General features: G+C 48.1%; 3 protein-coding genes across 3 annotated transcripts; all 3 read left to right on the plus strand.

Annotated features, from left to right (window-relative positions):
• Positions 1 to 2,368: 2,368 nt before the first annotated feature.
• ANOM_002289 (NAD(P)H-dependent flavin oxidoreductase) lies at positions 2,369 to 3,561 on the plus strand (the record flags this gene model as incomplete). The annotated part of the gene is made up of 4 exons (XM_015547546.1): positions 2,369 to 2,411; positions 2,461 to 2,543; positions 2,599 to 3,351; positions 3,415 to 3,561. The coding sequence occupies 4 exons, from the start codon at positions 2,369 to 2,371 to the stop codon at positions 3,559 to 3,561; spliced, it is 1,026 nt and encodes a 341-aa protein (XP_015410616.1).
• Positions 3,562 to 4,793: 1,232 nt separating this feature from the next.
• On the plus strand, positions 4,794 to 6,421 carry ANOM_002290 (fungal specific transcription factor domain-containing protein; the record flags this gene model as incomplete). Its single annotated transcript, XM_015547547.1, has 4 exons — positions 4,794 to 4,945; positions 5,078 to 5,234; positions 5,290 to 6,183; positions 6,290 to 6,421. 4 exons carry the CDS (start codon positions 4,794 to 4,796, stop codon positions 6,419 to 6,421), a joined length of 1,335 nt encoding a protein of 444 aa, XP_015410610.1.
• A 2,528-nt stretch (positions 6,422 to 8,949) lies between these two features.
• Positions 8,950 to 12,788, plus strand: ANOM_002291 (hybrid sensor histidine kinase/response regulator; the record flags this gene model as incomplete). The annotated part of the gene is made up of 6 exons (XM_015547548.1): positions 8,950 to 9,017; positions 9,104 to 10,249; positions 10,303 to 11,031; positions 11,091 to 12,351; positions 12,414 to 12,528; positions 12,577 to 12,788. 6 exons carry the CDS (start codon positions 8,950 to 8,952, stop codon positions 12,786 to 12,788), a joined length of 3,531 nt encoding a protein of 1,176 aa, XP_015410611.1.
• Between the last annotated feature and the right edge of the window lie 345 nt (positions 12,789 to 13,133).

Genomic DNA, 13,133 nt, shown 5'->3' on the forward strand with positions numbered 1-13,133 from the left:
CCAGAAGACATTAACCACTCAACCCATCATACATTCAACGGTCGCACACTCCTGTCGTGCCCGAATATGTTATCAGGAACATATTGTGATCCAGAAGTCGTCCTCACTGCGTCCTTAATGGACAGTACGGACCTTCATCTACGTCTAAATGTGATACAACTGTGAGAGCGATGGTTTCTGCTAAAAGCCATGAAACCCGCCGAACCCAGCCAAGAATCCACATCCGTACCTAATTCATGTCTCATGCACATGGAGTGCATGACTTTAAGCTGCCTGAGCTATGGAAAAGATCTGCTGTTTTCAATGTTCAATGAGATCTGATCATGGATGGATTATACTCTAAGACCAATACTTGGTGGCGGCCACGACAGGATCGGGCTATATCAACCAGCGTGAGAGTGGCCGAACAGCGTTGTGCTCAACGCATAGCATCTTTACAAGATAGTAATCGTTGTAAATAGAGGATTTCCTCGTCCAGCTCGCTATTCACTATCTACGTCATTAGTGGCAATCACGATTGTCAAAGTGCCACGTTCAAGAACCGCCACTGAACATCTTCCGCGCCAATTGCGCCGCCAATTCAGCTCATACATGAATACCCGATGCGTAACGATTTAAGCTGGACTCTGAAATGAGGCACTGATCATAACATTAATGGACCCCACAGCGACTCCCTTGATCCACAGCATTGACTTGACCTGGGGGGAGGGGTGGGGGCGTCCTCTGCCTACAATTGATATTATCTAGAATATGTGGGCTATTACTTGGGCGTCATTCCCACTCTTTCTCCCCGTGATTCTGTATTCTATGAAATGGTCGTCATTGACTGTGGTTGGCATTGTAGCCATTGGGTTTTATTTATTACACTCTATTTTATCGACAAAAGCCTGATGATATAAAGTAGGCCATATGCAAAGATGGCCCTTACTTCGGTGCAGTGCTCCCTAAATTCCAAAGGAGTGCGGTTCTCCTAGTATGGCGACTACCCACCAACATTTCAAACTCTCATGGCTCCTTTAATTAATAAATATAAGCAATATAGCTCTATAAGACTCCTGGGATCGTTTTCTCTGCTTCCCAGCTTTCGCTGTAACAAGTATGACACGCTGTTCTTCGTCTTCTTGTCCTAGATCAGTCCTCGACGACACATGTCAGCACTGGACAGCAGTCACTGCCAAGCAAATAACCAAAAAATGCTGTTGAGAGGACCCTAACTCCCAACATGCCTAGTGAAAGCTCATCATACAATGTGGGCCTTATTGTCAGGGGGTGGGTCACCAAGCTAATCCTGATGACATACGACCGCCATCCGAGGTAAACCTACCAATCGGAAACGTAATAGACCGTGTACAGCCACCCAGAAACCTAATCGACCGAGGTATATGTGGAACCAGGTTGAACCCTATGTCAGAGCCTCTCTACACGCTATCAATCTTATTGGGTAGTATAAACCTTCGCACTCGGAAACTTCGGGGGGCCGAGACAAGTTGAGATGATTGGGGAGTCATCCACTTCATTTATTGCGTACTGAGTAGACAGGGGCAAATCTTGCAAAAGCGAATCTATGCTCGAGCCTCAATTATGACGTCTTTCGACACCTTGTCAATGCTGAGTGCTAATCTCTTTATGGGTAAACATACGCCGTACCTAGTAGTGGCTTTTACCTCTTCCATCAACTCTCCGTAGCCATTCGATAAAGTTTGTTGCAGGGATACTGGATCCAGTATAATAGCCCTAACATGCATACTTTCAGAGTTTTCCTACTCTAGAACTACTATAGTACGGTAATCTTACCATGCACTATGCCATATTAAGCTAGTATTTAATGTAGATATAGAAAGTATCTTTCATTACAGGCGTTCTAGCAGCGTACGGTGACGGAAATCAACCACCAACATTCTCGACTCTTCTGATTTCAAAGCCGGCCCACGCGGCTCCGTTTCACTGCTAGAAATCGCCCATCAGTCTAGCTATACCCCACAAGAACAAGACATTAGGGCTGTATATTCCTTCCTGTGGCTGGCATCTAAAATGGCACAACCTTAATTTCGGGCGCAACATTTCCCTAATTTGGAAGCAAGTATAGAATCTCAAGAATGAAACTTCCATGAAAACAACATGGCTCTGGATTGTTTCCACAATATAACTGAGGCAGCTAATCAAATCCAGTGCCAAGGGTTATGTGTAAATACATTCTATGAAAGATTATATTATGGTGTAGAGAGTGATTGAGCATTTAACTCGCTCCCACCCAGGATTTGCCAAGTGAACAATATCTCTCCCCCCGATTTTCTACCATAGCCTCGATTAATCTATTCCAGACCCTATCCATATCGTACCTATCTTAGCAAATTTATCTTGTGCCAAAATGCCTTTCAACACCGCGTTGACACGGAAGTTAGGGATTGCAGGTGATGTATCCTCCCATATCTGCTCAAACAGTTGCTCACTATCTCATAGTCCCGATCATCCAAGGGGGTATGCAATGGGTTGCTTATGCAGAGCTTGCTTCCGCAGTCAGCAACGCCGGTGGATTGGGAATAGTACGTGCCGCTTACGTCCGAACACCATTTCTGATATGTACACCTACTCTAACAGTTCCTTGGGTTCTTCCTTATCCAGCTCAGTGCACTCACACATCCCACCCCGGATGATTTACGAAAGGAGATCAGAAAATGCCAGTCCATGACCAAGAAACCGTTCGGGGTCAACCTTACTCTACTACCCGCTCTCAACCCCCCAGACTACGCGGCCTACGCACGCGTGATAGCAGAAGAGGGAGTGAAAATCGTTGAAACAGCAGGCCATAATCCAGGTCCAATCATTGCGCAGCTGAAGAAGGCAAATATAGTTATCTTGCACAAATGTACTACTATCAGACATGCGAAGTCGGCCATCAAGCTGGGTGTGGATTTCCTCTCCATCGATGGCTTCGAATGTGCTGGCCACGTCGGAGAGAATGATTTGACAAGTTTCATACTCCTTGGGCGCGCTCGGCAAGAGCTCAAGGTCCCATTCATTGCATCGGGTGGGTTTGCGGAGGGGCGCGGACTAGCCGCTGCTCTGGCGCTTGGCGCAGAGGGCATTAATATGGGTACTCGGTTCATGTGCACGGTCGAAGCTCCTATCCACCAGAAGATTAAGGAGGCCATTGTCAATGCACAAGAAACGGATACTACGTTGGTGATGCGGCGATGGAGAAACACCAGTCGTTATTTTGCGAATACTGTGACTGAAGCTGCGCTCAAAATTGAAAAAGAATCGCCATCGGGCGAGTTCTCTGAGATTGCGCCCTTTGTTAGTGGTCAGCGTGGTCGGCAGGTGTTCTTGAATGGAAACATCAATCATGGGGTGAGTTAATGGACCATCCGAGTCAATAATAAACCAATCGAAGCTGACACAGTGGCATTCTAGGTATGGACGGTCGGCCAGGCTATCGGATTGATCCAGGACATTCCTACGTGTGAAGAGCTAGTTCGTCGTGTCGAACGAGATTCAGCGCTGGCAATTGAAGGGATTAACAAGCTTTACTATCATGGTGCCTTGAAGAGCAAATTATGATTCATGTTGCATTATTATCTTTACTGGTTTTAAATGACATTTACACGCGTGACTTGTGCTTTCCAACTATATATATCGTTAGACTTGAGTCCTATCTCAATACTATTGACATGCATACAATGAACAAGGCCTATGTTTTGACGTCTAAGCTCAGCCAACCCAGGATAAGATATGGTCTGGTAAGCCAAAATTGGGCATCTTGGCCTTCTACGCGATGTATTGTACTACACTAGTTCAGAGTTCTCCACGAAATAGTAGGCTTAACAAACCCTAGCGAACTGTGAAGCTCGATTTGCCCCCTTGAGCCAGCAGAAGGAGGTACACGTTTAGGTTGGAAAAGGCTTAATCCTCTGAAGTTAGGGCTGGAACGATGCTCATGGGTTCCAGGGCCATACCTATACAGGATAACCGAGTTTATCTGGGGACAGCCTAACCGTTTACAGACGATATCGATTCCTTTCTTGGCGAGCTATTCTAGACTCAGCAATGGGCTAGACCCAACAAGGAAACCCCTACCTCGGTACCCGCGGGCCACAAATACGCCCTCATCAGATCCCACATAGATCCCACATTGACCGCAGATATTTTAATACAAAGTTATAACCAGACCATTGTAATTGCTTAGACACTATAACCTTAAATTCTGGATAAGTTGCCGAGACGACGTCAATTGGCTCTACATTTTAGGTTCCGCGGTTCCGTGGTGTCTTGCAAAATCTTAACACAATTTTGGGAGACGAACGATTAAGCCCACACCGTATCTCACTTCTTAAGGCAGCTGAGCTGGCTCTGCAATTACGACTAGGTTTTAGAGTTAACCACAATGACCATACGATTCCATTCCCCCAGACTATCTTCCCCACATTACACGTCCTCGGTGACGGAGTAGATACGGGGTAGCTCCGTGCGCCTCCGAGGAAACGTCGGCTGGTTATTCTCTCCGTGTTGACAAATCCATTCTCCTGTCTCACAGCGGCACATATCTAGCATGGACGAAGCAGGGGTCCTTATATCTGCGTCAGCTTTCTCAGGGTATATTTCTCAATCCAATCCGAAGACTTGGCTCATAGCTTTAGGCGGCAAAATTATGTTTTCAGCCCTTCTGCCTCATTGGGTTGGCACGCGCAAAGCTTGACGATCGATATCTTTTTAATTCATTGACCTACCACAAAGACTACACCTGCTAAGCTGCTCTACCGACCTCCAAATCGCTCAAATTCCGGTCGTCGAAAATGGAGGTACTACTTGATTATCTAGAAGAGGATTCCAGGAACGTGTTCATTGACCTAACCCCTCAATCACTGTCATCTTCTCCTGAGACATGCCTGGCAAGCGATTTACCGGGATTTGTGAGGCCAATCTCAACAGCTATAGGTGAGGATAGGTATGAACAACTTTTACTACAAGGGGCATTGACCCTACCAAGCTTTCCACTTCAACAAGCTCTACTACAAACATTCTTCGAATGTGTTTTGCCTACTATGCCAATCATAAACTGGCGGACGTTTATCAATAGTGTGAGCAATAAAGAAGGTAGTCAAGGCAAGGTCAGCTTGCTCCTGTTCCAAGCTATCATGTTTTCGGCAACCACTTTTGTCGATCTTGACGACCTTCAAAAGGCTGGCTACTCGAGCCGTGAGGAAGCTCATGAAGCTTTCTTCCAAAAAGCACATGTTTGTAACTCCCAACGTACTTCATCAAGGCTTCTTCATGCTAACCACATTATAGCTTTTGTACCAATCGCATTACGAATCGGATCCACTCACAACTCTTCAAGCCCTGCTTCTCATGACACACCGAGCCAAAGCCACGGACGGGAAAGATAGCCGATATTGGATTGAGGTTGCCATTTCGCTGGCGCTAATGATGGGGCTCTTTCGAGACCTTCCCACCGGTTATGCTAGACACTACAATCAGAAGCTTCACAGAAGAGTTGCCTGGACGTGTTATATGGCGGACTCCTTGATCGCCCTTAGGCTAAGATGCCTGCCGTTGATTCGGAGTGTTGATTTCAACGTTTCCCTCTTAACTGAAGATGACTTTGATGTTGGTCACATAAGCATGGACAGCCAACTCTTGCTTCCTTGGTGCACATTTATTCGTTGTGTCGAAGTTCAAAAATATCTGGCCGATATCTGCGTTTCTCAAGCGCAGTTATGTTTGTGCATCAGAAGAGTGCTGAACGTGCAGGCCAGGCGCAACTCAGCGGAAATATCCTCCGATGCCATCGCCACGCCACCAGAGTCTCCGAACAAGCACCACTCAGACTACCTCAGCAGTATTTGGATGTCTCAAAAGGCATTAACCGACTGGGAATATTCCTTATCACCCATATCTCAACGTCCTCCCACAGTGTTTGGGATCGGCAGCCACGAAAGCCCGCTAGTTACGCTCCACCGCAACGTCTTGCACATGATCTATCAGGGAGTGGTTTGCGTGCTGTATCAGTCGCAAATATTCCAATCGTCGACGTCCCGCATGCAGCATGCTGCTAGGCAGATCACCGAGATCGCCACCGAATTAGATGACATGAACCTTCTGCATTCGCTCCCGATTATTGGTTCTACAACTATTCTGATTGCGATGATAATCCACCTGGCAGAGGTTCAGGCCTCTTCCCCGGTAAAGCAACGGGTAACCATGACAGACATTGAATCATGCATTGAAGTAATGAAGAGGCTGCAAGATGTCCATTCATCTATGAACACTGTTACTCATCTTATATTAGCAGCGCTCAAGAAGTGCTCTCCGGAATGATATCGACGCAGCGAGGACTTGGCTCAAACAATCGAATGCCGACATGCGGTCACAGACACGGGGTCAACCTGCTGCCCTGGCACTCGTGGACCTTGGCCATTAGGTTATTCAAGATATCATTCCGGGGATTATATTGGCTTTCCCCCCAGGCCATTACGATGGGACTGAAACGGCGTTCTCCGAAGCAATTCTCCGGTTTTGGACATATCATCACTGTCAACGCCAGGAACTCAACCAATTATGACCCTCTAAGAGACCAGTCCGCAACATGAAGCTGCAACTGAGACCACACCCGTCCATGATCGTTTATTGTGGAGATGACACGGATCTCGAACCATATATGCGGACCTTAACAATTCATGGAGCCATTCCAGAGACATTCTCCATCTCTGATCATGTTTGCCTGACATGTAGGCCGCCTTGGGCTAAGGGCAGTACCATTAACGTGCTTAAGCGGCTTTTGAAGCTAGATAACCAGGATTCTGAAGATGCTAGTGACCTCATGGTCAAGGGTCCTCTCATCACAAAGGTCAATTAGATAAAGCAATTGACTTTAGATGGGCGAATATCGAAGCGGCATAGAAAGCCTACTGAAGTGCTTGAATAGTCTATGTCTACAAGTCTTAATCTCCAGAGCATGGTCTGTCGTTCCCTATGAACTGGAAGCCTTCGCGATCTTGACATGGAAGCTCAAGACGGAGCGTACATACATACTTTCTGGAGCCAGATAGTGTCCCGGTTCATTCAGAAGGGTTGTCATCTACCAACGTCACGGGTGCAAGTTTGATCAGCTCGCCTCTTTATATTTGTTTCCCCATGACCAGCGCCAATTAACATGGCATGGGCTACCACAAATATTCGTTGCTTTCGTCTATGATCTGTTGTCTGTCTAAGACCAGCAAAAATTCTTCTATGAATGCCATTTTTACCAACTCCAAACCTGCGCAACCTATCAGTTTAGACCCACTATCTCCGTCCTCTATTTCGTCGTCTTATGCGCAGTTCCCTCTCTGGGGGAAGCACACCCTCGTTCAGAGTCCTCCAAATACACTCCTCACCAGTTTCTCCTCTCCACTCTGCAGCAAGTTCCTCCAACGCGCGATCCTTAACAGTCAGTCGCAGCCAGTGATGGTTAACGTCCCATCCTGTCCAGATAGGATTGATGGAGATCCCTCGACACTGCCTACCAGGCGGGAGGTCGTTTTCGGGCGGATGCCACGACAGTGAGAACATGTCGTGACTAATATGGCTGTGTGCGGACCTCAATATGGTTCTCTCGGTCGTGAATATGGGGCTGTAGGCATAGGTGATGTAGATGACGACCATACTGTTAGTCTCTGAATCTGGTTAACCAGGTTAAAGAAGATGTTGGGAAATTGGGTTTTTCGTCGCGGAGTTGGGTCTTGAGCAGTGTATGATAGATGTCAAGGCACTGGAAACTCAACTCGGCAGGCTTTCGATGGAATTCTTATACGTTGCAAGTCGACTCCAAATGCAATCTATTTCATTATGCATATCGCGGCTTTCCAGTACTTCCACTGCATACATTTGCTCTACGCGGCTGAAATATCCCATTGATGGGGGGCATTACTATTGTTATAATGTCTATCAGAGTAAAGGATTGTGAAACCGTGTACAACAATAGACATTGTTACTGGAGTCGCTACGGGCCTTTCCAGATCATAGGTGTAGGCTCGGGAAATAATATGAATTATTACTTATCTCCCAGTACATACTTCACGTACCAATAGAAGCGCTCTTAAACTAAGGGCTTTTGCCGCGGCCTCTTTGTTCATTATTTGTGATCATGGTTTTGTTTACAGCCTCATTGAAAGAAGATACCTAGAATCAGTGTGAATCACATCCAGCATTGGGTAAAAGGAAACTACTGGGAAAGTGGTGGACGTTCATCCAGTAAATGTTGTGTCTTTCGGGTCGCATCTCAATTTAGAACTACTATATATGTTGTGGGGGTACAACGAAGGAATCGGTGAGTGTTTATGTGCTCTGCCATAGTTCCACCAGACAACCTCAGATGAGGATAGAGAGTGATTTCTAGAGCTATACAAATCCCACTACTAGAACTAGGCTGTATGGAAATGTCAAGGGGATGGGAATGAACACCTTGGTCTTCTCAGGTGTCTAATCAATCACGTGATTTAAACACAATCGATACCCCAGGAATAGGGCAGATTCAGTTATACTATAAGGTCACTAAATGTTTGACAAAGATTTAGCGTGTTATTAGCCAGGAACAAGTGTACTGTGTATCGTAAATCAGCATTTCGGCCGAAGGGACAATGGTTTGCAGGGGCGATGTGGGGGAGTCGCTCCGTACTCAACGGTGAACAACAGTATAAATCTCGAGAGATTCTACGTCATCGGGTCCACCAGCGAAAGCCACATAGGTCAGGTGATTGGGTGGCTTGCCATCCCGACACGTTTTTCTTGGTTTCCATGTTTCCAGACGAGTCTAGACCCAGCCCCGGCCAATCAAAACAAGGGAATCCTGGTGTACCTCAGGACCCGATACTCCGGCCTCAGGCAGTCAGGTTCCTCTCACTTCTTTTCCCTTTCTCTTTCTTTCCTCCACAATCGTAACAACAACACTTCCCTGGAAGATATGTGAGGATGGCAGCTTCCTTTCCGCGGCCTCCCCCCACAGATGCCGAACGTGAAAGGATCAGAGAGTTATCCAGGTAAGTCACTTAATATAGTACTAGTCAATGGTGATCCTGTAAGGTTGTTGATCCGCTGATCATTTCCGTCGTCGGTAACTACACAGGTATTACTGCACCCTCGATCGCATCCCCTCCCTTCCGCAGCCCAACAACAAGGAGCGGACCACAGCAGGACAAGAAGATGCTGACGAGGATTCACCTCGTTTGTCCTCGGACATCACCCTCACCGCCCTGAGTCAATTGGCCGTGTTGCGCTTCGGGTGCAATCGAGCCTTTATCTCCATTATCGATGATGGGAACCAGCATCTTATCGCAGAGGCTACTGGCTCCATCTCGCTACGTGACAAGGATCGGCATGCCCCAGATGATGCAATTTACCTTGGTGTGCGAACGATCGATCTTGCCTGGGGAGTGTGCCCGCATACTATCTCCCTGTTTACCGGCCAGGACATGTCTAAGGCAGTCGAGACGCCTAACATGATCGCGAATAGTTCCCGCTTTGTTGTCAAGGATTTCACCCAAGAGGACTTCTTCAAAGATCGCCCATATGTAGTGGGATGGCCCTACTTCCGCTTTTATGCCGAGGTGCCCCTCTTTAGCCCCTCCGGCGTCGTGCTAGGGTCATTTTGTGTCGTGGACAACAAACCACGAGAGCACTTTGCAGAAGAAGAGGTGGATGCCTTGAAAGAGATCGCTGATGCGGTAGCATTACATCTTGATAAAGTCCGCATCTCGATTGATCATCATCGGACGGAGAAGCTGATTAAAGGCCTGACCAATTTTGTCAAGGACCATGGGGAGTTCGACCCGGCCGAGGTGCCCCTGCCTACCAGCAAACAATCAACGCTCAACACACTCAACTCTTCTCGCGACCGATCGTCACTGAGTCTCCCCACCACAGGTGCTGGGGGATCTGGAAACATAGAGGGTCCGATCATGAGCGGTTCGACTGCGTCCGAGGTGGAGTTGTCGTCGCTATTCTCAGGAGTGACGTCCTCCGAACAAACCAGGACGTCGTCTTTTTGTTACAATTCATCACAGTCCGCGGCACCAACGCCAGCTGAAGAGACTTTGGGCCCCCGGGAGGCTGCACCAGAGCGCCAGGAGCCGCCCACGGTGTCGGTGAAACGCGGCGTCAGAAATGCGGACCAAATCGCTCGGGTCTTTACTCGGGCTAGTGTCTCCCTGCAGGATTCCCTGGATCTAGATGGGGTACTCTTCCTTGATGCGAGTCGATGTAACTCGGGCGTGTAAGTGTATTTATTGTCTGCTGCACTGGATTGGTCGCTAACTAAGGAGTTAGGGTGCTATCGGCCGACGAGGCTCGAAGTTGGGAACCGCTTCCCACCACAGCAAATCCAGAATTCCTTGCCGACCCCTTCCCTAGTCCGCTTGATTTACCGGGGGTAGGATCACTATCCAAAATCGCAGAAAAGCCATGTGAAGTGCTGGGCTGGTCTCAAAATACACCGTCACCCACAGGTTCTGATACCGTAGCGGTCACCGAGAGACTTCTCAGCCAATTGATTGCAACTTTTCCGCAGGGTCAGTTCTTTAATCTCCATGAATGGGCGGATGAGGATGGATGTGAATCAGATGGAGGAATACGACAGGATGATGGGGCGAACCCCAAACACCTGCGTGACCTTGTCCGACAGCTCCGTCACCACATTCCAGATGCGTACAGTGTTCTTTGGTCGCCCTTGTGGTGCTGGAGGCAATCACGGTGGGTTGCCGGCACCCTTGCGTGGTCTCGTGGTAGCGATCGTGCATTAGGAGTGTACGACCTGCCGTACTTGAGAGTACTCGGAGATTCCATTATCTCCGAATTGGCTCGGATCGACTGGTCCACCACGCAACAGTCCAAATCCGATTTCATCTCGTCAGTTAGCCATGAGCTCCGCTCGCCGCTACATGGCATCCTAGCTAGCGCAGAAGTGCTCGAAGGTACTCCTCTTCAACCGACCCAGCTTCACTGGATGAACATGCTAAAGACATGCGGCTGGGCCTTGTTTGATACATTGAATCATCTGTGGGTGAAAATATCTGTCTTACAAAACCTCTGCTTCAACTTGCTTATTGTTCCTGCAGGCTTGATTTTGCCAAGATCAACAATTTAACTACTGAGGACGCCGCACGGGAGGGCCGCATTAGAGCATCCGACGGCAGTCTGGCGACGACTTTTGACCTGGCTAACCTGATTGAGGAGGCCACAAGGGTTCAATATGTTGGTCAACGGGTACCTAAAGCGACTGTGCCTTTTGTGGACCCCTTAGCCACTCCTAAGAACGATGGTTCCAGCGACGAAACGACGGTTGTTGTTCGCATTGAGGAACGGCATGCGTGGAAAGTGCGATCCCTGGCGGGGGCTTGGAAACGAATTGTCATGAACCTCCTCGGCAACTCGCTGAAATTCACAAGAGCTGGGTTTGTGGAGGTCTCTCTCTCTAAAGTCATGAAGCAGTCGGACCCCCACTCAGTTTATGCTCATCTTTGTGTGACAGACACCGGTAGAGGTATTGATCCGATGTTCCTCAGAAACAAGCTTTTTTCCCCATTCGCACAAGAGAATGCTTTATCGGAAGGCCTGGGACTAGGCTTCAGCATTGTGCGTCAGTTAGTTGACACCATGGACGGGCATGTTAATGTTAGAAGTGAGGTTGGTGTTGGTACACAGGTTGACATCTACATCCCTGTTCAACGCTTTGCCAGTGATTATTCCTCTTCAACTTCCATGTCTAGCGCTCCGGTGAAGGCCTGCCTGGTTGGATTCGAAGGATATCCAGATATAAAGGAAACCCCCACAGGGATTTTGGCTGTCGAGGCCAAGAGGAAACTCGCTATTCGGAGCTCATTGGCCCCCGTGCTGATGGCGCAATGCGGTTGGAGTCTTTCGATAGCGGAGTCTATAGAAAATGCTCACGGTGATGTGGCCATCATTGAAGAGGAGGAATACGCTAAGGCGACAAGCAACGGCCAATTACCGCGTGAACTTCGCGAGAAAACCGGAATCCACCTTTTCATCATTCTGGGTGGTACAGAGCCTCGTCTACACGACCTACCACCGAATGCGATCCGTGTATCTCAGCCGTTTGGACCGGCAAAATTCCAAGAGGTGCTTCAAAGGACACAGGAACTTTATTTAAAGTCACTTGAAAATCCCAGTCCTCCTCTTCCCACTCCAGACGAGCTAGTTATGTCAAAGCGTCCCTCGCCGGGGCTCATATTACCAGCCAGTCCAGACGCTCCACAAGATAAGGGAGTAGCACTGCCTCTTCGTGCTCCACAGCCGCCCCAGAACCCTGATATGATACATTGTCTCGTCGTTGATGATAATGACATCAATTTAAAAGTAAGTACTGTTGGCTACGATGTATGTGACCATTGCTTGTGTACTGACGGTTCCCTCGGTAGATCCTGTCTACCTTCCTCCGCAAATTAGGATGCAGCTACGACACTGCCTCAGACGGATTGATAGCCCTCAATAAATACAAAGACTCACCCCGACGATATGATTACGTGCTGATGGGTATGTTGTGATCCCTATGCTAGGAGCGCTCCTGTCTGACAAACCTAGATATATCAATGCCCGTAATGGATGGGCTTCAGTCGACAAGTCACATCCGACTGTATGAGAAGGAACGGAAGCTTAAGCCATCGCGGATCATGGCTGTCACCGGGTTGGGCTCAGCGGAGACCCTGCAAGAGGCGCTGGCCGCCGGTGTGGATGACTACATGGTCAAACCCATCTCACTGAAAGCTTTGAAGAAGGTTATGAACCTTGCATGACGTGGTTCCTTGCATCCTTTGCGACATGTCACGGACGCTGGTCAACGATATGACACTGTAAATAACGCCCTGGTATACGTTGTACATATTGTTTCTTTGAAGCGACTACTCAATATTGTGCTGGAAGGCTGTTCGTATCAGGACAGGCAGCTGCCGGTTACTCTTACTCGAGCTCTTATCTGAATCCTGATTTCGTGGGTTTTGGTACGTAGATATAGCTTCAAATGATCAAAAATGGCTAAGATTGTCTCTGGACATTTGGCCCGACCTGCCAAGTAAAAACCCCACTATTGGGGTTCTCATTCATCTCTTTTTATCCTGGGTGCCAGTGACCATCAATCGCAA

This window comes from Aspergillus nomiae (assembly GCF_001204775.2).
Source record: "Aspergillus nomiae NRRL 13137 chromosome Unknown contig00026, whole genome shotgun sequence".
Lineage (NCBI taxonomy): Eukaryota > Fungi > Ascomycota > Eurotiomycetes > Eurotiales > Aspergillaceae > Aspergillus > Aspergillus nomiae.